A 25,539-nucleotide genomic window follows, 5' to 3' on the forward strand; every position below is an offset into this window, starting at 1 on the left:
TCCCAATGATCCCCAGCTAGATGCTTGAAAAAAATCACAGATTTAGTTTCCCAGCTCTTTCTACTAGCTAAGCTGAACAATTACATTCTGCTCAATTAGTACATTCACATTGTTTTGTAAAGACAGTTAAAATCAAGTGAATCCAAATCATCTTCCAAAGACATCCAGCCATAGTGTTCTCTCAGCTGGTTAAGGGAGTCCTGTACTGTATTCTCAGTCTTCAAAAGGCAAAGCAAAATATAATGTATGAAAAGCTGCTCTAATCCTAGAATCTCAGTAATAAAAAAAATCCACTAGAGGGAACTAACAATTACTGAGAATTTTAAGAATATTGCATTGACTAACTTCACAAGATTTTGAAATGCAAAGCCATCTGTCCACTGTTCAGTAAATGAAGCACCATGACGAACTGTTGTAAAATGCCCCAGGCGTAATCTGTCTTGCATGCTCTTCTCTCTGCTTGCCAGCTTTTCTTGTGTGCTCTAAGAAAACAAAATATATTCATATTTAGTAATACTAAAATATTCAAAAAGTCAGTAAAGTACTCAGCTTTTTTCCCCCAACAGCTTTCTAAGGGAGAGGAAAAATTACAGTAGATGAAAAAAATCCTTTATTACTTTGCTCCTTTTATTCTCACTTCTGCAGAGCTCATCTGCAGTTTTCAGAATTGGTACTGATGATATTTATACACCAAAAAAATGAGTTAGACTTAGTTTCTGTATGAAGTTTACTTGTCTTCATAATTAATAAAACATTTTATTTGTAAATGCAGCAGAACTAACAGTGTCAGCACCGTTTAAGTGTATAATTAAGATTATGCCTGTACATGTCTATTATATTAAACAAACCTGTTTAGATATTAGAAGTGTATCTATTTGCGTTGACCTGGAAACTCCCTTGACAGGATATCTGATTTACTACTTGTACCAAAGTGACTGGGTTCAAGAATCGCTAGGTAGGAACGCACTGTAGGTAGGTTTCGTCTTGGGCCTATGGCCCAATACCACATAGTGAGAAGTTGATGGAATGAAGGATTGTTGTGTTAACAGACTTCCAAGACTGAAGAGGAGGCCAGCATGGCATGCCTATGTGATATTCTTGGTATGAAGCTGCTCACCTAGCAGCATAGATGATGCATCTTTTCCTTCTATTCCCCTCACGCTGGAAGTTAAAAAGGACTGAAATAATTTATGATATGGTAGCAAGGAAATTCCTCCTAAAAATCTACAAGATCAGTTTGCACCCTTCTATCTGACAACAGCATCTAGCAGCTAGTGTTAGGGAACAGACTTGACTGTTTACCTTAAAAAATTTATATCCTGATTTTTAATAAAATGATTTTCTATTCACTTTTTATTAGTTATTCTTTTAAGAAGACAATTTTAAAGAAGAGGAAGGGAAACAAGGTATCCTTGTCTTTTAAGGAAAAGTGCTGCTAGTTCAAATATAATTGGCATTACATTTGAAATAGACATTTCTTTCAAAGTAGTATGAAGGCAGCAAATGGTCATCTTCATGTCCTTGCTTCTATTAATTCTGAGATAGCATTTTATTATTTTACATCAAAAATTATCTCAGCCACTTATACATCTCACAAAGATTATCTGTCTCTTCTCCACAACAGAGTAAGTTCAAAAAATGTTTTCACCCACTTACAATCTTAAATTTTATCCAGAAAATTAGTTGCATCGTAAATTATTATCTTTAATGATGTGTTATACCTGAATTACTCATAATTGGGGGAAAAAGTTTTAAAAAGCAAATTTTTTCACAATCTGAAAAAGGCTCAACATTTCGTTTTGATACTCGAACTTACAAAAGAATGCATACTTCCAGATAGAGATCATGCATACAAAGTTTTCGTCTCAGGGATTCATTTGAAAAAGTTACAGAAAAAGCGAAAACTAAGGAATCATAATGGAGTTCTGCAACACTCAGTTTTTATCACAAACATTGTAAAAACAGTAAACTTACCTTTTCAATTAGAAGCTTCTTGCTCATTGAAATACATTTGTTTAACCTTTCTTTGTATTTTTCAAGTAGCTTTTGTTGTTCATCTATTTGTCTTCTAAGATCACAGTTAGCCTAATATAAAAAAGTATTAAAAAATAGTGTTTCATTATTTCTTTTATCAGCAGTTAGAGAAAACAAAGTTATCTACTTTCAACATATGTATCTTCTTTCACATAACTGAAGTAAGCACATACATAAATATTCAAAAATATTCAAAAAAATCTGATTTCTACATATTAGGATAGATCTGTGAAGGATGCTTTTCTTCCTATTTGAAAAATAGGAAAGAACTTGAATGAAACTGCATTTAAGAACATTATTTCCTTTACACTGAGCCACATTCTGTAATACAGAGCATTCAGCCTGTATTTGTTTTCTTTCTATAAAAGCATTGTGCTGATTGCTTTTACAGTCCTCCAATATTAAACTGAAAATTTAATTTAGCTCCAGATCCTTTGTATATTGTTACTGAAATAATGCAAAATTCTAGTGTGTCATATGAAATCAAGCTTTTATCATTGTGAATTTTCATTGTGAAAAAATTCAACTGAGTAGAAAGCATACTAAGTTCCCTATATTCCTATTATATTATATTCATCTTATTGCCGTAGAAAAACACACCAATGTTATCTTGTTTAAATGGACCTTTTTTTCTTTTTTTTTCCCTGCTTTTTGGAGATTAGCTTTTTACGTCACATACTGTAGAACTGTGCTAAAACAGGCACCCAAGAAGCCTATAAGTACAATTTTATGTCTTGTTTCATGGATAAACATATGCTTGCACACATATAAATAGTGAACAGACTATGATTTGTGAACGGAGTACCTTTTGTTTCATTAGTATGCAGTTTAAATACATCATAATACCTCTCCAACCCTACTTTCAGGAGCACAAGCATTAAGGCTCCTATACCTCTGAAGATGTCTTAGACTACAGGATAGCATAAGTTTCTTATGAAAGAGTTAGTGTCTGTAACAGTTTGTCACAATGACCTCCATTTTGAAACTGCAAACAGCTGCCCCATTGATGACTGCTGTTCACAACTAAGACAAAATCTATTATGTGAAATTATATAACTTAATTCCGTAAGTAACTGCTTGCTAAACAGCATCAACCATTTTTGTAACTTCAGACAGTCTATAAATGTATTTAATAATTAGTAAGCTGTAATACGGAAGCAGAAAAAAACCTTCTGTATTTATTTTATAGGCTTCTCAGATTTTTCAGAAAAAAATTAAAATATATTTTTTAACTTTTTCATTTAGAATAACTATGAAAAACATCAATTATTCAAACATTTAAAATATTTGCTAAGAATTCACTGCTTGTTGTGAATAAATATCTTTACCTAGTGCTGTCTACAATGTCTAACACTGTAGATTTCTTTACCTAACACTAACAATGTCTAATACTTACCCTGAGTAAGTCATCTATACGACCTTCTTTCTTTTCCAAGTCTTGATTTTTATTACTTTCTAGTGCAGCTAATTTCAACATTGTGAGATCAGTCTGAAAAGAACATTTTGAAATATTTAACCATTTTCTTTAACAATTACAGCATTATTTTTCTCATGTTGGTTATATTGAGAAATAAGCTACTTCAACAACATTTAAGCAGTCCAGCACATATTATTTTCATGAATTTTGGAAGTGACGTGGAAGGTTCACATTCAAAGCTACTTTCTCCCTTCATTAGGAAGACTGGAAGCAGCTGAGACAAAACCACTAACAGTGTGAAAAGATTTCATCACCAATTGACAAGTTATTGTTCACAAATAAGCATATAAAGCAGGACAAGAACGTAGATGTCAACTAATTACTTCAAGTCCTCTGTATTTGGTTAACAGGTGAAGTAGCCTTGTTCTAACTAACTTGTGAAAGATAGAACAAATCACATTAGAAATGGCAGAAAAGATAAAACAGGTGCTATCGGTTTTTAAAAGTCATGACAGGAACTATATCACATTTTGATTAACAGCTCATTTTTCTTTCTCAATACTTTATTTGAACAGTAATATGACAATAGCAGGTGCTACCCTAAATATTATCTGAAAGAGAAGCTTCCCCTTCTAAGATCATGCAATGGCTAAGAACTTCTATAAAAGCATGCCAGCACATTGTCATCTAATACTGGAAGCAGAACACAATACAAAACTAATCTGAAAGATTTAAACTATGAGCTGCTGAACTTGAAATCATTTAAGAGTTCTAAAACAGCTGAAAGACAAATAAATAAACATGATTTTTCTATAGTCTGAATTGATACAGGATAGCTCTACTCAAAAGTGCTTACCTGAGTAATTTTAAAAGATAACTGCTTTGGTTGCGTGATAGGGTGGTCCCCAAAAGCTAATGAAGTAGGAGAAGGACTATTCTGTCGAACCTGGAATGCATGAGAACAAAGATTTTTAGATATAACAAAGACTTTTAGATATAACTTTAATATTCAATTATGAACATAACCTTGTTTATAACTCATAGCAGGAAAATCATACCGAACAGAGAAATATGGTACCTTTACTACACAAGGTACCCTGCTGCATCAGGAACTACCACTATGCTGTTATACATCACTTGTATTCTAGAAAGGATGCAATATATTCTCTGAGAAAACTATGACTGTCACTCTTGGGAAACAGACTGAAAGATTTAAGACAATACAAGATTGACATAAGGCAATGCTAATCTTACAGAGATTTATTTTTCTGCTTCTAAGCATTTGCAACTCGAAATAATAAGAGTTATTTTCAGAGAGGTTATTTCCCATGGGAGAACCTGAAAGGGGAAGCTAGTGCTGATCAGAACACAAATTCTGTTACTGAATACTTCCCCAAGCCCACTAGATTGTATGAATGAGACAGTTTTCAAGCCAAATTCCACAATCTTTATTATTCTCCATACTATTCGCAAGAATAAAAGGATGTCTGAAATTGAAAGTATGTGGAATAAAACCAGGGTCTACCAACACAAAAAAATAAACCCTTTCTGTAATTGACAGAAGCTGTTTGGCCATTTAGGCATATGCATGTGATTCTAACACTAAAATCATGCATATGAGGGGAAAAAAAAATATTGTGACTAATGAAGAGAATTATAAAAGGATACAGGCAAAGTATTTATTGATTATTTTAAAACTCATGATTTATCAAAAGCTCAGCATTCAAGTCCTAAGTCAGGAGTTCATTTTCCTTGTAATTAATGAAAATACTCATTTTTGTTTGAGGCTTATAAGTAAGTGTCAGTAAAACATTTTAAGATTTTTATAACCGTTCACATCATTACCTCGTACTTTGTATTGTTTTTAGAAAAAAAGTCCCACTGTTAAAAGTTTAGCTCTAGAAATTTTTTGTTTTAACATTTAATTTCTTTTTTATTATTTTTGCTGTTTAAAGAATTAATTCCTTCCTTTGAAAAAATTTCCTTTATATATAGATTTTTTTTTCTAGTTATGCTACTTTTAGACCATTAAACTATCTCCAGCAGTCATGAAGTTCACAAACTTACAGAAGAAGGGGCGGAATGTGAATTCTGAGGAGATCGGATTGCAGGAGGTACACCTCGAACTGGACTAGAGCCGTTTCCACCTTGGTACTGAAGAGAAGATATGACCCTCAAATCAGTCAAGCTTTTTGATTAAAATATATTATACAAACACTGAATGACACAGCTCATCTGTACAAAGAATTTGTAATCTAGATTGCATTACTCGTGTTACTGTAGCCTTTGGTCATCAAAAGTGTGAAAGAAAATGTTTTTTGCCTTTTAACTCAGGCTGCACCACAAAACCACTACAGCTCTACTTCAAGGCTTAACACAAATTTACATAAAAAAAAAAGTGCATAATCTGAAGAAAAGCTAGAGTTCTTTATATCTAATATTTTAATGCAAAACTTGCATTAGGGTAGGCTACTAAGTACAATGCAATGTTGTGCTGTCACTGTAGTTTGGTAATCCTCCTGAGTTCACAAGTACCATTTAAAATTGCTTTCAACAAAAAAGTAACCTAAAAAAACCCTATAAAAACTATAAAAAATCTTACCTCAAAATAGTCACTAATCTTGTGACCACGTCCCCCAATACTCTTTCCTGAAACAAATGCATGAGAATAAACATATTATTTATAAATATCTTACATTTTTACCTGTACAGAAATTATTGCAAAGTTTAACACATGTTAATTCCTTTTCTTTGATGTGTTAATATGTGCTCTCCCCATGCAGATAATTAAGGGACTGGCCACAACAAACAGATTTGCATATTCCATTCATTGAGAAATCAGACATGAAGTCACATTTCAATTCTAAACCTGATTTAGTACAGACTTAGCTGTGAGTCTAGACCTCTTCTTCATAACAGGAAACTCATCTCTCATTCTACAGATGAAACCATTAGCACCAAGTCCCTCCCCTTTTCAAACCCTATCTCAAAGTTTACCCACATCCAAAATACCAAATTAACCTATCAATAATGCTTCAGGTGAGTTGCCCACATGTTCAGCCCAAGAATTTCCTTAAGTGCCAGAAACAGTGTGGGCATGGAAGATGACAATAATTTCCATTCCTCACAGTATGATTAATAATCATCTATGTCACAGCGTTCACTAGGGAGATAGAGCAGAAAAAGGAAATAGAATTTCTTTTATCATAATCACTATCAAGACTTCAGAAGAATCAACTGGAACTCTTTGACACGAGTGACCCAACCCATACGCGACATTCCAGAGATGTCACCAAGGCTATATCCAATGGCATAAATACTCTTCTTTATTATGCTTTAAGATAAAACTGAAAACTGGTCAAACTACCTGTTAGGAGATATCTTGTACGTATACCGCTGTTCAATTTTTTTTTCTTTACAGAAAGGATTTTTTGCAATAAATTAGGAGATCATTAACCATAGGTCCGAAGTTATATCTGCCCTTTTTAAGCAAAGACTTTCAAACTTTCCTATCGCTTCAGCCCTCAACACCTCTTACTAGTCCAACATGCCTCTGTATTGGCATTGATGCATAGTTTTTTGTCACTAACAGTCACTGTGAAGAAACAGAAACATTTGGCAGCATTCTCTGTGTTAAGACTTTTCATAGAATCATAGAATATCCTGAGTTGGAAGGGACCCTTAAGGATCATCAAGTCCAACTCCTGACACCGCACAGGTCTACCCAAAAGTTCAGACCATGTGACTAAGTGCACAGTCCAATCTCTTCTTAAATTCAGTCAGGCTCGGTGCCCTGACCACTTCCCTGGGGAGCCTGTTCCAGTGTGCAACCACTCTCTGTGAAGAACCCCCTCCTGATGTCAAGCCTAAACTTCCCCTGCCTCAGCTTAACCCCGTTCCCGCGGGTCCTGTCGCTGGTGTTAATGGAGAAAAGGTCTCCTGCCTCTCGACACCCCCTTACAAGGAAGTTGTAGACTGCGATGAGGTCTCCCCTCAGCCTCCTCTTCTCCAGGCTGAACAGGCCCAGTGCCCTCAGCCGTTCCTCGTACGTCTTCCCCTCCAGGCCTTTCACCGTCTTCGTAGCCCTCCTCTGGACACTCTCCAACAGTTTCATGTCCTTTTTATACTGTGATGCCCAGAACTGCACACAGTACTCGAGGTGAGGCCGCACCAGCGCAGAGTAGAGCGGGACAATCACCTCCCTCGACCTACTAGCGATGCCGTGCTTGATGCACCCCAGGACACGGTTGGCCCTCCTGGCTGCCAGGGCACACTGCCGGCTCATATTCAACTTGCTGTCTACCACGACCCCCAGATCCCTCTCTTCTAGGCTGCTCTCCAGTGTCTCATCGCCCAGTCTGTACGTGCAGCCAGGGTTTCCCCGTCCCAGGTGCAGGACCCGGCACTTGCTCTTATTGAACTTCATGCGGTTGGTGATCGCCCAGCTCTCCAACCTATCCAGATCCCTCTGCAAGGCCTTTCCACCCTCATCCGAGTCCACAACTCCTCCAACTTTTACCTGAAATATTTAGATAAAACCAAAGACCTATAATAGCATAGAGCTAACTCCTCCAGAAGTTACCCATTTTGCATACATACAACTAGTTATCCTGGTATTTACCTACCAGGTAATTCTGCTAGATTTCTCCATGCTTAATTCCTATATATCACTTTATCAAGTTAAAATTTGCTCTCATCTAGATAAATCAGAAAGACTGCTTTTTTTTTTTGGTACAGAAAGTCTACTCCACGTCATAACTGCACTGATGAAATACATCAACTTATTTTGGCACAGCCAATTCCATGTAGATTCACACTGATTTTAACCTACTTTCTAATTACCTCCATATTTTAAGAACTACTTTTATTCAACATTTATAGATTATTTTGTATGTTATGGAAGTCAAAATCCTAGGTATGCTGTAGACAAGAGCTTGTTCTTCATTTTTCATTGTAATAGTTGAATTTGCTGTGCTTCAACTCTACGACTCCAATATTCTGCAGTTTCCTAGGACAGTTCTTTATGAATGCTGCAGTTCAGACTACTCAGTTTCACTGCTGCTGACAGTAAAATAGTAATTATTAAACATTATAATCATGTTATAATTTATGCCAAAAAGTTTAAAAATTTCTATCATCTCTAATTTCAACTCCTACTAGTAGCAGGAAGGATGAGCTACTAGAACAATGGAAATAGGAAATCTCATTCAAGTTCTTTGAACAAACCAGGTCTCTATGAAGTAACACTTACAAAGAAATTCATTTTAGTCAAACCACATAATTCTTCAACTAATAGTATGTTGCATCATGAAGCCCTCCAGATATGGAGCACATTGAGTATGAATCTGAAATAGCATTTCTTAGCTTAGAAACAAAAAGAATCTAATGCAGATGTTATCATAACTAGTTCTTCTCCTCTTTTGATTAATTTTTGTCTTGAAATTAAATTTCCACCATTTCCTCCCCTCAAAAGTCACATTAGAGAGAGGAACAACAATAACCATGCTTTGTAAACACTGAATGGAAAGTTTATTTCATCCTGAGTCATCCATCCCTCTACAGCACTATACTGTACACACAGTAAGGAAGAATAGAATTCAATCATTTTTAAATATACCTCAAAACCAAGCAATCACACATTATAATCAGTAAACCATTTTTCTCCTTATGTACTGAAGAGAAATACAAACCACAAAGGTATTTTTGATGAAAAGAACTGCTACGATTTTAAAACTACACAGAATGCCATCACAGCTGCAACTTACACGCAGAGCAGTGCACAATTCTTACAGGCTATTATCAACATGGCTCAAGTTTTACTTGCCTGTCCCTTCCAGTGGCAGATAAATTTTCAGTGGGGTGGGAAGATGTGTAGTTTATAATACAAAAACCAAGACTCGTCTTACGCAAGCAAAAATGCAGCATTTTTAAGTCTAACACTAAAAACAGCATTATAATTTGATTGAATGTATGAAATAACCATATAATTCATGTACAGTTTAGTTTACCTTGGCTGCTTTCACTCTGAGTGTCTGCTTTTCTTTTCCTTCCTCTAGAAGGTTCTGACTGTTTCTTCTCCGGAGTCTATGAAGAACAAAAACAATGTGATCCAACAACTCTATTCACTTATGTCACTGCTATAGCATTGTGAGATAAGTTCAAATCTTACGGTACAAAATATCTCAGACTAAATTTGCCATCAGTGATAAGATGTTTCTTTCCTTTATGATACCAATATTTCATCATTTCACCAAGTTTGTGAATAATTTTGTGCTTAAAGCATTATTTTCCAATATAGCAAACGTCATCATAATTCAAATCTCAAACCTATCACTAAAAGCATTTTGAGTATGTTTCAGTTCCAAGAACTTCACGTGGGTACCTTCAAACATTTTCTGCAAAAATCCCAAAACATATATTGTGGCAAAGAACCACTTGAGTTTACCTGTGATCTACAGAAATTTATCAGCCTACAAGTGGAAAGTCAGAACAAGAAAGCTCTCACTTCCTTATCTATAGCATATACTGTTTATAGGCATTAATTTTTTGAATTGCTTCAAAAACCACCTTTGGAAGCTTTACAATTATAACCATCATATTAGCAGGCTACAAATTAAGTTCAAATCACATATATGTATTAAATATTATATGAAATAAACTCTTCCAACTGAAATCTGTGCACTTTACAATGCTATTGTACACTAGCCAACTGAACAACACGGACTCCTGAAAATGGAGTTAGCTTATGATGACATGATTCTAAAAGCAGAAAGTGTACCTCAGAAATATTATTTTAATCATTTGCAATTGCTGTCAGGTAAATAGTTGGCATTAAGCTCTCTCTCCATATAACTGGATTGAAACTATTTAGCCACACACTTTCATCCTATTCGTATTTTCCAGCTTTTAATTTTGCAGTTATCCTTCTAATGTAGTCAGTTTTACCTACCATATCAAGCCAAAAAAACTTGTTTACAAGCTAATTAACGCTTAAGCATTTAAAATTCTCCCTGAAGAAAATTAGTTTCCAACTGCAGCGACTGATGTCTTCTATTTAAAAAACAGACATTCAAACAGGTTTATACATGTAGTTTTAAAACTAAAACTCAAGTAATTCATAAATGTCTATTTCCTCAAGCTCTTCTGATTTCTTTCAACATTTAACTTCCCAAACTAGAAAGTATTAGCACGCTAATGAGGTTACTAATGAGGTTACCCAACAAGGTCATGATCATCCTTTTCTAAACACAATATTTGCATGGCAATGTACAGTGTGCATCTATCACTAGCAAATATTCTCCAAAATCCTTTCTAATGGATGGAATCATATAAATTACAAGAAACCAAAGTCTAATGGGACTGAGGCGTATCCTTCCAGTAAACAACGACTCAAGCTGCTTTCAATCACTTCAGAAGGATTTACCTATAGCCAAGATTCAGATTAAAATCCTGCTATTTCATAGGCAAGAAAACACTTTGGAAGTTACCCAAAGTTAGCTTTTGAATCTATGCTAAAGTTACCCACAGCTTGGCATATTAGCAGAGCCTTGACCATCATGGCCTTGATCCTAGCTTGCTTCTCAATTCTAATGTGGTTCCCCTCAGTCTTTTCTTCATATTTATATTCTAAAACTTGGCTTTTAACATCCTCTTTTATGAAACAAACATTTTAAGCACCAACTCTCAACTAATCGATTTCCTTAAAAAAAAAATTGGAGAAGAATTTCTATATATTTTATGTGTAGTTAAATATCTTCTACCATTATTGCAAAAACTGGTAACAATGTAACTAAGGAAGTAATTTCTGTAGGAAAAAGCGTGTAATAAAATCAGATTATTTTTTTTGTCTCAACACTTACATCGCCAGTGTGCCTTTTGTTTTTTAGCTGTTATTATTTTTCATTTGCACAATGAATGAGATGAGTTTTGCGTAAGTACTTTGTTTTAAATCTTACACCCCCCCCAAAGCTTTATAGCTATACACAAATAAATACAGCAGTGCTGTTTTTCTCAGCAGCACATTATGAATTCCAATTAGATCAAACCTTCAGTTATTTCTGAAATTACATTTATAATGAGGGTTCTGTATTATTGGGAACTGAAGCAACTGAAAAGCTACAAGTAAGCAGAGCAAAACATTTAAATAACTAATCAAACTGGACAAATAAAGCCACAGACAAGGCTTTCCTCCTTTAAATAATTCATTATCTACAGAAAACAGAAAATAGTAGTTATAATTAAAAGAACGTATTTGTAATCAAAACAAGGAGGAGTAATCCACTTTAGCAAGGAATGGTGGGGAGCACCAAAAATACTGGAAAACTAACAGAAGCACTTGTTCACAATCTGAGGTAGTCAACTTAGGATTTATCCCAACTATTAACAGCTAATACACAGAGTTACAACACTAAATTAAGAAATATGCACCATACCAACAAAGCATTTAATAAAACAGTAGCAATATAAAAGTTTAAAAAGAAACTGAAATACAGGTCTGGGTATTAAGATTGAAGAGCCAGAATAAATTTTGGTTTCGAGTTATTTTGCAGTTCAAAGTTTACTTTGTGAAGTATGTCTACTAAAACTATTATCCAAGTATGCTGTCCTTGATGCTTCCATCAGTCCAAAAAAAAAAAAAAAAAGGTAATTCTTAGAGTTGTTTTTTCTGCAGCCCATTGTGGAGAAAAAAAAAAAATTGACACACCAGGAAAATGAAAAATTTCCACTTGTGTGGAAAACTAAGTGAGAATGTTTTTTTCTTTTTTCTTTTTGTTAGTAACTTAGCAATGAAAGTACAGTATGATTACATGAATGTACCATGTACCACCATGTTTACTAAGAAGCTGCCATTCTTGCTACAAATTCATTTCAATGTTTCTGAGATTTGCATTTCTACATTTTTCTCTCAACAGCTGTTGTAATACCGTAGTTCTTTCTCAACACATCAAGTGATGGTACTGCTTCCCATATGAGCACGTCTTTGTATTTCTATACTACCTTCCACAACAGGAATTCTCTATTACGAAACCTTCATTGTCACACCATAAAAAGACACCTTGCTTCTGGTATTAAAGTGTACTTTCCATAGGACTACAGCACATAAGAAACATGTTTTTAGGGTTCTGTTCTTAAAATAACTTGTTAACGTATTTGGTATTACAATTAAAATTTAATTTAAGCGAATACAACTGACAACTTCTGAAAATGGGTCAAGAAACCATATTTCATTATTCAATGTCATTAAGACTGAACTTTCAGAAAACACAAATTTGCAATACTGAACTGCTTGGTACAGAGACCATTTAAAGATACTTATATTTCAGATTTCAAGTATTAAAATATATATAATGTATATAGAAATGTATATTGGAATATACAGTATGTATTCCTACCCAGAAGTATAGCTTGAGGTTAAAACACTGTGCAGAGACTGAAAAAGTAGATTGGACTATCAGATTGACATGACTGTGAAAAAAACATCTTGCCTCTGCATCCCACGTGTCCAGCTGTAAAATGATATTCTACTACACCAAGTATTACAAATATATTTTCAAAACCTTAGTCAAAGTTTATCTGTGCCGATGAAAAGCATTACTACTTATTCGAAAAAAAGTTAGCAAAGTATTTAAGCATTTTCAGCACCAAAAGCTGTAGTATTTATCCTCATTGCATGACTAGATAGGTAAACCAGAAGAAACTAGTAAACAAAATCTAGTTTTGTGACTAAAAGCCAAAGAACAGTACTTTTTAGTAATGCATGCTTTCTCCTATCTAGATGTGTATTTTGTATTTTACTTTAAAAGCCAAGTGGAATATAAATTATGCCTTGCAAGCATTAAAATTTCTAGGTAATAATAAATACGCCCAGTATACTTACCTCTGATTCTTTATCACTTAAAGATCCCAAGCTTCCAAAACTGTGATTCGAACTTTCATTATTTGTTGAGGCCTACCAAGAAAAATACAATACCAAATATTACATACACATTTATAAAACAGCTAGTCCTTTATTATCACTCACAGTTGTAAAAATTAACAGTGATCAAATTTCATGCTTGTAAGGAAAAAATGATTAGCTATAAGAGTCCCTGTAATATCCCTAGGATAAGAAACTTGATGGGTGTATGTTTTGACATGGTTCTCTATTTTAGTTTCTTTTAAGCCAAGAAAAACAAAAAACGACTAAAATATCAAAATTGTTTCAGTCCCGTTTGGAAATAGCAAAACATTAAATGAGAAACCCTACAAAATGATTCCAACAAATGTGTTTATACATCCAATATTGCTGAAAGTGTTGGAAGCTACTAATAATTTTAATTTTCAAAATAAATGATGTTTTAGTTTTCTCCAAGACAGGCACTAGGCTATTGTAGAGAGAGTTCCTTAATCCATTCAACAGCAAAAATACAAGCTACTGACAATATCATTGTACATTTTTACAACAAAATATATCCCCTATTACAACAAATTTAGACTAGTGGAGCAAAAAAAGAAAAAAACTGAAATAGTTTCAAATTACAGTATTTATTCTTTTTCTAAGGCTGATTTATCCAAAGATCTTTTCAACAAAGAATGACAAGGACATTCTATTGAAAGAGTCTGCTCCGTATTCACTTATGAAAAACTGTTAATGTAAGTTGAGCTTTTTTTTTTTAAATAAAAAAAAATGTTACAATGCTGGATTATTCTCTTTTTCCATATAGGAAGGCAGAACAAATACTTTGAAGTAAAACAACTATTCTGAAGGCACACGCTCAGCTTGCTTCAAAGCATTAAATTCCAGCGCTGCATCAGCTTGCAGGACAGTATAGATCTGTGACATCTTCTGAATAACTAGATCACGTCTGAATTAAGATTTCTAGAAAAACACCACTAAAAACACACACACAAAAATGGTTTGCCCCCCTAAAACAGTCTCTAGTTTAAAAATGCCTATGTGTACTTGTTCTTTGTGATCTTTCAGTATCTGGTCATCAGGGTCAAATGACTCAAAATGAAGTAACCCTGTTTAGGCAACAGTATTGCAGAAAATTAGAAATTGAAGTAAGTTTGAATAGAATTTGTTATAAAGATAGATTTATTTTGCAGATGTGTTAACTGAATGGTAATATATGACATTTAGAAGGTAATTAAGCCATACTATTTAATGTTCATAAGGTTTTCACTGAAGTGTTGTATCTTGGTTTTAACATAAATGGACACATTGCAAAAAGTGTATAATGAAAGTACGTAAAATTGATATAAATGCCTGGAAAAGCTGAAGGAATAGGGCTTTGCTAACCTACATATATATCAGTCTTCAAACAAGTTTAATTTTGGAAACATAGGTCACACACGACTCTGTGAGTCTATTTCACACAAAACAGTTAAATAATTGGCCATCTGCAGAAGAGACAGCTCCATTTAAATATTGGGAAAAACTTCCACCTCTGATCACACGTACACTAGAACAAAACCATGAAAAAGCCTGTATAACTCCATTCTTCGGTGTTTTTAAGAACAATTCAATGTTCATATGGTCATAGATCATTTCAGGATAAACAATCCTATCTTAAACCAAAATCACCAACTAACAATGATTTTTCTGAGACCCTACTACATTCCAGTACTTTTACAAGTAAATAGCATGGGCAATATATAAGTGAGACACTATAAGATAACATTTCAAAGACAGCAGATCTGAGTAACCTGCTCTTAGAACTTACTTTAGCTCCAACACTGCAACTTCCAGTACTCCCAGTGCTGCCACTCACTACTCCCGTGAATCTTGCCTCTAACAGTTCCTGTCTTCTTGGGTCCAGGCTATGAAGCTCATCCATTGCTCCTAAAAATAAAATAAAATAAATCATTATATTCCCTAAAAAGCTTGCTTGCAGTGAAGTATTTTACAAAAAAGCCAAAAATGTCACCGGTCTATTCAAAGATAGGATTTATGCCACTGACTTGTCAATGTTTCACCATCTGTTACTTAGTAAGAAATTAACTCAATGAATTCTAGAAATTTTGGGTAAACTTCCATGCATCAGAATACCCTTGTCAATTTTGGTGAAAACTAAAATCTGTTAGAGGCGTGTTAAGAGTCATGGAGCCTGCAGTGTGTGATACGCCAACTAGGTAACTATTTATAGCTATTAAAAAAAAACAAAAAACAAAAAACTAGCGACAAAAGCAAAATATTTTCCAGCATAAAACCTCCCAATTCAGCAAATCCCCCTGATCACTGTATTATTTAAATTGTTTAGACTATCACAACATCAATATCCAAGTCAAGTAAAAATCACAGGAAAAAGGGAAAATGAGGACATAAACCATAGTCTGCAGCACACACAAGGAAATGCGGTATTATTTGGAAGGCAGACAATCAAGAAGCAGGATCAGCAATGTGTAAGGAGCCAGGAGTAAGCAGAGACCCTTGTACAGGTGGTGCCTCCTACAGATGCTGCCAGGAGGAGGTAAAGCAGTGCTCCTGGCATCAGGAGGGGAAGGAAGATAAGGGGAAGTGGGGGAATAAAAGGAGCTTCTGATGAGCTCAGCCTACACGAGCATGTGTAGCACGAGCATGATGTGCAGCTTTCTAATTTGTATTTAAATCACTTACGACTGTTTAATCAGTCTTAAAGATCATGTAGACAAATAGCCTTCTGTATTTACACAAACTGTGTTCTTTGTTTTTGTCTTTTCAACTACTTGAACATTCAGTTTATCTTCAAATTGGAAACATTTCAGTTGCTTTATTTTAAATAAGTTATTTAATGCCAAAGTCTTTATGAAGTATTTTAGTGACATATCCCTCTAGTACCTCACAAAATGCTGTAGCCTTATTTTTTCAACTAAAATACAACTTACCAACTTTGTGCTTTTCAATCCCACAGGACAACACACAGTCAGAAAAATAGTACAAAAAGGACTTAAAGTAATAACCATGTGCATTCAAATGGCACTATTAAAAAAAGGTTTTGGAATTCTCTTTTCATGGAAACTACAAATTTCATAAATCCTACTGCTGCTAACAAGATAAACAAAACCTATAGTTTTAAAAATATACTCACAGACCTCTTGAACTAGCTTCATTCCTACCTCTGAAAGCCAATTCACCAACTCAAAGCTCAAGCATTTAATTGAGGCATATTTATAATGATGCTAAATGACAGACTGGCATTCCTACCAACTGCTGCCACTCAAATGTCCACTATCTTCAAAAAAAAAAATAAACCAAAACCAAATAACAACAACAAACTCAAAGATTACCTAAATGATTACAGTGAGCCCTAAAAAGCAACTTCTCTTTATTTCTTGTAATCACTACAAGATTTTGCAAAGCTCCTTTTGGTCATCTAAGAAAATAAAAAATAACCAACACTACCCAGTTGCTGTATATTTTGATAGGGTGGGGGGTGGGTTCTTCTGCAGCAATTTAGCTTTCAGAACCCTACACAGCCTCTACTATAAAAGTCCTATTATAATGTCCTGTGAAGGACTTTTGTTTGCCAGAACTCTTCTAAGAAGTCCAAAGGTCTCATAACTTCTTTAGCAATTGGTTGTGTCAAAAGTCAGAATTATAAACTCGGAGAAATTGCAAGCTTTTGCATGGCATTCAGTATCCTCAGTCATATCGTATTTTTACCTTACCAAAACAGAGATGTAAGAAATCAGTGGATTCTCCACAGTAGTTTGAATTTTTCACAACTGGTAACCAGAAAATAATTAAGTGCAACAACACCTGTACACCAGGCCTCAAATGCCCAAATATATGAATACTTGCAGAGACATGACAATTTGACCAAACATTTGCTCGCACCTCAGTATAAATGACATTTTAGGAGAAAGTTTAGCCGAAGCTTCTGCTGTAAGTCTTAACCTACGACAAACTGGATCTTTTGGGACACACGCATACTATGATCTCTACTGTGAACACTGCTAGGCTACAGAGCAGAGCTGCAGACAGAAACACAAAGGCCTGACAGATCAGACAAGTTTCTTTCCTACTAAATATGGAATCAAGTTCCAAGCCTCAATCTTTACCTTCGACTCCCTTATTACCCTGAACGGACACTTGTTATCTGGCAATCAATTACAGCTTCCAGATGAAGAAAGATCAACAGCTTCACACATTGTCAGCCTTCTACAATGAAGATAAAGTTCATTATGCAGAAGCTAGATTCTTCTGAGAACAACCCTTAAGATTAGATTGAGGCCCCCTCCCCTGAATTCAAGACTGGCACAAATCACCTTTCACTTAAGTGAAAGGCATACTGGTTTGCTCTGCTTTCTTCAGCAGTCTTATATGCATATAGCTTTTAATTCCAAAACAAAATACTTCAGCAGGGAGACTTATCTATTGAAGAGAAGACGACAGTTCAACAATAGCCCAAATGTAAATAGAATTTCCTAATGTACTCCCTGTAGACACTCAGGTATTATGGTAATATGCATGGCGTGAGATTCATGTCCAACGTTTGGTTTTGGAACACTTCACATTAACATTGATTATATCACCACCATGTATTCTCTTCACTGACAGTAGCATGCTTAAGATCAATAGATCTAACTAATACCTGGCTAAAAGAGACTCGGGGGGGGGGGGGGGGAGAGGGGAATGGTACACATTTCAAATGGTAAGAAAAGCAGCCTGGAAAACTTTTTTCTTTTTTTTTAAATAGAAGTTCAAATAAAAGTATCAAACAATCTCTGGAACTAGAAACATCAAGATTTAGCATGGTAACTGCACTGTAATGTAGTTCTTATAGTCTTTAAGTAACTTTATTTCAAATTGGAATATCCTAAAATATATTTATCCCACTTTGTTGATGCTCTAATAATTTAACTTCTTAACAACTGATCATGACACCATGTCATACACATGCACCGGCAGATAAAACGAAAGCTTTACAGACTTTTAAATTCTTGCAGTCTCATAAAAAATGCTACACAACTGATTTCCTTGAAAGTCTTACCAACATGAAGATGCATCTCATCTCTGCATCCACATGTACTTCCTTTTGAACTATGCTTTAGTCTCATTTGGGAAACAAAAACAAAAGCAACAAAATACATACTCAGCTTCTTTCTTCTCTCTCATCCTTCTGAAATTCTTGGCCTTCCTTACTGCAGAAGCAGCCAGAAAGGACTTTCTCATTCTCCAGGAAAATAAGGTAATCAAGCTAATATTCTGCCTCCAAGAAAATGAAGTATTTGGTACAGTGACAAGTACAAGTCATGTTGATCCAGTTCTCTTCTAAATAGTAAAACTTTCTATTTATTACAGCTTATACTTTATTTATGGCTCAGCAATAAAGCAACTCAGAACAAGCAGTCAGTGAAGGAGCATGTCTTTAAATTATAACTGTAAGCATGTGAAAAAGCAAGGCAAATCAACATACAGTAAAAACATCACACTGTATGGACTGAATGCAAGTTTCCTAATTTTTAGGTTAGAAAAATATCTGTTCCATTTAAAATAGAACATTTAGGTTGTGGAATTGAGAAATGATTTAAAAAAAAAAAAAAGTTGACCTGTGCTGCTAAATCTTTCTTCGACAGCATGTTTTGGGGAATCACAGAAAACAGCATTGGAGACAGCCTTGAAAACTACTAATGTGTTAAGAAAACAAGTTGAGGTGCTAGTATGATGGCATCAAGCCAACCAGCAGTAATTTGAGAAGGAAGAATTCAATTCCAAGATAGCAGCACAAACACAGCCCACCCTCAGTAGAAGGCTTTGAAGTGCATCACCATCCAGGGTGAGCTACAAGCCCAAGGCCACAGGCATTCAAGCTCTAGGGCCTTTGGAGTCAATAAGGTCCCATCCAACCTGAACCACCAGTCGACGGGACATCAGAATACAATCCGAGATTTAAAACAGAAAAACCTCAAATTATACATACCTCCTAACAATAGTCACATATCCAAAATCTATAGGACATTGTTTACTAAGACCCTAGACTTGCAGCACTTACATAATACTTAACAAAAACAGCCACAGATCAGCCATGACAACGCATAACCTGGAAATTGAGAAATGCCTGTAATCTCTGGCTTTTCCAGAGGATTAACTTTTATATAGGAGACCATAAATATTGGGTAGATTATACTATAACTTCCACAAAGGCAACTTGAAAAAGTAGAGTACTACTTTCAAGCTACAATGAAGACTTTCAAGTCAAAGGGTAGCAGTAGAAACAGTAGAATAGGGAAAAAAAATACATCCTGATGTTCAAGTGAAACTAACCTTTTGAAAAGATTGCAAGTGATAGGAAATTCCTAATGAATACTTATCTAAACCTAGGGTCAGGAAAGAACAGAACCTACTTCACTGATCAAGAGTCATTTTAAATATGTAGTGAAAACAGCATTCCTCAGTCCCTGAGCTGGTAACATCAAAGCCCGCGATAGGGAAGAAGACCTATGATAACAGTTTTTCTTACTCAAGTTATCTTCTACCTCTGTTTACTAACAGACTTCTTACCACTGATAAGGTGCCTAGGTGAACTTAAAACACTTAATATTCTTTTATTTCACAAAGCAATCCTCTTGAAATGAGAAGGACTGTGCTTTTAAAAGAGCAACCTAAATAACATACAAGATGTGACTTCAGTAAGACAACTCATCCCATACCTCAAGTTGTTTTATATCATTCATGTCTGCTGATTTTTCCACATGGGTTCCAATGAGTAACAACCTGAACTAGATGATACCCTTACTGAATTACTTGTTTAAAATCCAGCAACATAAAGCCACAATTTTGCCTGAAAATTATTGACTTTAAACAGCATTCCTAAAAGCACTACTTGGAAATGCAACTGAAATTCAAGTTAGTAAGTGTTTTGTCTCTCCTTCCTTTACAGATTTACAGTTAACTTCAAACAAACTTCAGACTTCTCTGTCTTTATAGCCCTTCACCTAGCCAAAAGATTCTGAAGCTACTCAGGTACTTTAAAATGGGGATAATGTTCAAAAGAATGCAGGCAAGTGAAATATAACTACTGCTTATTGGAGTTGTGGTTTGGGGGGAGGAGGTATTTTAAGAAGGGAAGGAGGACGCTTTATTTAGGAAAAATGCTGCATAATTAGCAGGCAGATAGATCAGACTTTAGTCCATATAAAACCTGTAGGAAGTAAAAAAAAAAAAAAAAAAAAAAATGTAACCAAAAAACTTCAGTCTTAAAGAACATAAATACAGTAAATCTAACAAATAAGAAAAAAATATTCCCTATAAACATCAGAAGATAGCTGGTTTTTTTGTTTGTTTTGACAAATGTAATTTGAAAATCCACTTCCAAAGTACTTTTATAAAGACTTTTGTCTGCTGGTTACAGTTGTATGATTGTTGGATGCAATCTTGTTAAAATACAAAGTAAAAAAAAAACACACCAAAACACATTCTTCTGAAGGGGAGAAAAAGCCCCTACAACTTCTGATTTCCCTTGAACTAAAGAGTTGATAAGGAAGAGCAGATGGTTAGGGTTACATGCATTCTTATGTTCAACATTAATTCTCCTGGTGCTGTAAGGTCAGGAAGATATTCTGTGTACTTCCTCTCCAAACCCCAAGATGCAATCTATTTCTTTTTCAGAGTCTTTTTTGAAGTCTGTCCCCCCCCAAATGACCATAGATTTTTTTTTATTTTTTTTTTTGAATGCTATTTGGAGGTTGTTTATTTCACTTTTTCCAACAGCTCACCAGCCCAGAGCTGCCGGATAGATAAGCCATTTTCTACAAATCATTCTCCAACAGAAATCAATTCTTTAACGCTAAAAAATTCTAACGATCTTTAGACTTCATCTATATGCTGCCAGTTTTTGGATTTCAATTGTCTGGCCAACAAGCTGGAAAAGTGAATTAGAGAGAAATGTTCCTGAGTGAACCTCCACAAACATCTTAAAGAAAGAATTATGAAGAAACCACTTGGCCCAAATCCATCCACATCAGCTAGGAGGCATTTGTGGGTAACAACCCAATGATCTTCCCACCTTTCAGCTAGGTACCATATTCTAAGGATCCCTTGGCTGTTATGTGTCTCATCAGACAGCTGTAGGCAGCTGAGGCAGAGATGGATTTACAAGTTGCTTATCAAAGCCTTCATTTTGGCTATGAACCAACAATACACACTCATGCGTGTGAGCACATGCCACAAGGACGGAAACTCAATGGCTCATGCGAAGCTCAGAGAATGATTCATACAACAAAACGGACGATAACTCCCCAAGGGTCTATTCTGCTGTCAGTGGGGCTGAACTGGTCATGTAACTATGTCCAAGGCAAGCCAGTGACAGACACCTCCTTTCTAAGCCCCTCTGGTTCTATCCCCTGCAAGTACTACCGAATTGCCCAAACGCCATACACGACTCAAGAACAGCACGCTGGCCCCCTGAAGCAACCGAAAGCTCTTATTTCTGAGTGACAGCATCTTGGCTACATACTGCATAAAAGCAATTGGGCTTTCCTTCAGCGCCATGGGCAACAAATCTATTGCACCAGTGTAAGCACAACATGTGCAGCACAGTACCTATGAAAGATAAGCACTAATGTAGGCAAGAGAAATACTTGAAAGAAGAAAAACAGCTGGTTGAGCACCTTTAAAAATTATATTCCAAACCTGAGAATATACAACATGTATGTCTATGACATCTTCTAAGACTGAAGTACAATTGATGATGCTGATGGGTTTGAAAGCTACCAAAGCTTTTTTGAAATATTCATTTGAAACAATGGCATGCCACATCTCATTCCAATCCTGTTCATTATGCAGAAGACAAGATTCAACACTTAATTTGACACAAGTCCTTACAATAGATAAGTCTTTAGCCAGACTTTTCTTTATGCTACCTTTTCTTGCAGGAATTTGTCACAGAACATTTTTTTCCCACTTTGCCCCTGAAATTACTACATCATTATTTTTGCTTTTTTTTTTTTCCTATCTTAATGATAGAAGTTGACAAGCATAGAATAATTTTTAACAATAAGATGTAACACAGAACATTCAACATTGCACCTACCCAACCATTTTCCAAGCTACTAATACAACTCCACTTGCACCATGTACAGGAAGCGTTAGCATAGCAAATAACGCTATGAGCAACAGAACCACGACAAGGTCCTTCCTGAGTCTGTTGAATAAAGTTTAGCTTGATGAACAAAGGGAAAAGGACAACTGAAAGAACATATGGTGTATTACTAAATCTTGAAATCCTTTACCTTGGAACGGTCAACCCTCAAGAGCGGTAAGGAGGCTACCTTTTGAAAATAAGTATCGCCGTATTTTCCCCTCTCCTTTACAGTCCTTAACTAGAGAAAAACTGAATTCAACAGATCAGTTCATGGTCATAGTAACAGAAGTACCTGCTATGCCCAAAGAGCAGAACACTCCACTTGGACAAAGAACTTGCCCAAGATCCTTGTCCATGTCCAGTAATCTCTTCTAGACTTAAAAACAATATTGTGCTAGGGAAAAGCTGAGTGTATGTCCTGTGTTGAAACCCCAAATCTTTTCCCATCTTGAAGACCTTCCTGTATCAAACAAAACAGGCACTAAATAATAATATACTCCACAGAGAAGTATTATCAGTGAATAACAACCCTTCTGGATATGTCCTACTTAAAAAGTTGTATGAGTTCAGAATAAGTCTAAGAGCTTAAATAGTAAAATATCTGCTAAAAACAGACTTCCCGTGTTGTTGGCTACAATACTGTACGCAGAAAAAGACTGACAAAGAACTGAGCACTCTGAACATCTACAAACTAGACTGGTGATATCCTGAATATGTTATTTACAGGGAATAGTATCTATTCTTTTGAAACTTGTTGCTATTTAATGTTGAGTGCTGTATTTTGCCATATTTTTTGAAATCCAGATTACTCACCTGCAATTGTTCTTTGGATTGCTTTTGATTACCAAAAGTGATCAAAGAGCAGGTTCTGACTCAACAGGATGACTGATGGCTTTTGAATACCACTACCTTCTACCACTTCATAGTAAACTGTTAGATCCCATGTATATCAAAGAAACAAGAAAGCTTAACAGTATTCACTGACCATTTTCTGTTGGTCACAGCTGATGACAGTGATACCCGAGAGCAAGTTACCTGACTAGTTCACTCTCGCTGTCCAAACTACTACTCTAAGCATTTAGTCCATTTAGAACAAATGCATGTGTTATTCAGTATCTGTACATCTTCAGTAAAGTTCTTTTTCAATGACAGCATCTGAACATCTGCTACAGTGACAGAATAATCAGAAGTACAAAGCACTCATTTAAAGTGCTTTTAATAAAGTTTTGTTCAAGACAACTGTTTGGGCTGGCAGCAGCTGGGTAAGCAACTAGCACACCCTCCTGGCATTTCTGGTCATCTCTCACCACTATAATAATCTGTGACTGCATGAACATGGTACTACACTTTCTAGAGTCTCCTTTAAAGCCTTAAGCAATCATCTCTAGGTTCCAGGCAACTTCCTCTTGGAAATGGAAGACTTCACTGTAAGGTCAAAAGCAGTAACTTTCCTTTCTTTAGAGTTAATGACAACATTTTGGTTAAGGAAAAAAATACATTGAAGATATTGTTTGTATGGATGTATTCTATCAAGTTAGAAGAAAGACTAGAAGAAAACATGACAGCACCACTTAGGGTTTGTTGTTTTTGTTGTTCTTGTTGTTTAAGTCTTCTGGAGATGCTTGGTGAATCAAAAAGTTAAAAAGTCCACATACTGCCCCCATAGGACAACAGAACGGTGTCGGTATATTGCACTGTAGTATATAAGTACACCAGTAAAGAAATAAACAATACACAGAGAAGTTTATGCATACTATTCCCCTATAAGTTAGGAAAAGCCTATTTGCATTTTACAGAAAGAGATTAAGGTTTTGGCCAAAGTTATGGTAAGACATCTGTGGCAGAAACACTAAAAGACTATTTCTAGGTAGCACACATCTGCCTTGAACACAACATTATGTCAAGAGAGAGAAAAAACAGTACTGCCTGGGCCAAACACATGCAGGTGACATGCTGTCTGCCCGTCTCTACCAGCTCCCCTCTCATCTCTATGCAGAGGAATCTGCAGCAATTACTGCTGCTCCCAGACAGTGCTATAAAGGGTATCCAGACAGAAAGACAGAAGCAGAATTTGCCCTCTTCAGCTTCATTTGCAGAAAAAAAAAAACAGATGCTCCCTGTCCCCTTTGGGGAACAGGCAGCAGGCAGGGAGAAGCAAGCTGCAAGTTTATGGGTCACTTGTTGGTAACACTGACTAACAGGTCACAGGATAACACGAGTTTTGTGATACACCAAAAAAGCGCATCACACTTTCAACAAAAGCTCACTTCTTTCCATCCCCCCTCTATTTCTATGTTGAAAAGCACTAAAAGCCCGGAGCAGTCATGAAGAAGAAACATCTACCTAGAGAAATACTAGAAAGTACAGCACATTTCATTTGCTGCATTCAGTTATAAGGAAACAAACCAGGAGCCCTAAATGCTTGAGCCCACGAAATGGCTGTTCTGCAAGAATTTAAAATGGCACAGGCCTTTTGTACATATCAAAAATAAACAGCAGCTTCTGCTATCTAAGGAAGGAGTGGAAAGGAAGTTAAAAGCAGAGGTCACCTACCAAGCAGGAAGGGAGAGCAGTGCCCCTCCCCGCAGCATTTTTCTGCCTCTCTTGCTCACTCCACAGAAAAAGCGAGCCATGAAGGAACAAACAAACCACACACCTTTTCCCCAAATAAATTTGTCTGGAAGTTATCCATAGGGTAAAAAGGTGGCCATAAAAAACAATTTCATAGAATCTCGTACTTCCCAGTTTCAACACAAGTCATCTGGTATTTGAAAGCTGTATCTGTGGCAATAGGAGCGTGTTTCAGTTGTTAATTCCCCAAACTTCCTAATCGCCTTACTTCCGTAGCTCCTACGGCCACTTCTGCCCTTGTGATCTCCAAACCTCTCCGGCACAGTCACCTCCCCTCCCCTCGCTGCTCCCACCTGCACTGCTACAGGCGAGCCTCACGCTGCTAGTGAGAAATCAAACAAGTCCTTCCAACTACATTCATCTATTTCTTTCATAACATTGGGATCGACCAAATTTCAACCCCCATATACT

At 35.8% G+C, this 25,539-nt stretch overlaps 1 protein-coding gene across 6 annotated transcripts in view; it reads right to left on the reverse strand.

Annotated features, from left to right (window-relative positions):
- TLK1 (tousled like kinase 1) overlaps nt 1-25,539 on the reverse strand; it is a 68,468-nt gene that overhangs the window by 26,482 nt on the left and 16,447 nt on the right. For all 6 annotated transcript variants that reach the window (XM_013098883.5, XM_072040950.1, XM_027461925.3 and 3 more), the window contains 9 exons: nt 15,157-15,275; nt 13,329-13,400; nt 9,460-9,535; nt 6,054-6,100; nt 5,519-5,605; nt 4,308-4,397; nt 3,431-3,523; nt 1,975-2,085; nt 346-482 (listed from right to left, as the gene is read on the reverse strand). In XM_013098883.5, coding sequence (XP_012954337.1) covers nt 346-482; nt 1,975-2,085; nt 3,431-3,523; nt 4,308-4,397; nt 5,519-5,605; nt 6,054-6,100; nt 9,460-9,535; nt 13,329-13,400; nt 15,157-15,270 — 827 coding nt within the window. In that variant the 5' untranslated portion in view covers nt 15,271-15,275. The remainder of the gene's footprint in view (nt 1-345; nt 483-1,974; nt 2,086-3,430; nt 3,524-4,307; nt 4,398-5,518; nt 5,606-6,053; nt 6,101-9,459; nt 9,536-13,328; nt 13,401-15,156; nt 15,276-25,539) is intronic.

Source organism: Anas platyrhynchos, chromosome 7, assembly GCF_047663525.1.
Source record: "Anas platyrhynchos isolate ZD024472 breed Pekin duck chromosome 7, IASCAAS_PekinDuck_T2T, whole genome shotgun sequence".
Classification (NCBI taxonomy): Eukaryota; Metazoa; Chordata; class Aves; order Anseriformes; family Anatidae; genus Anas; species Anas platyrhynchos.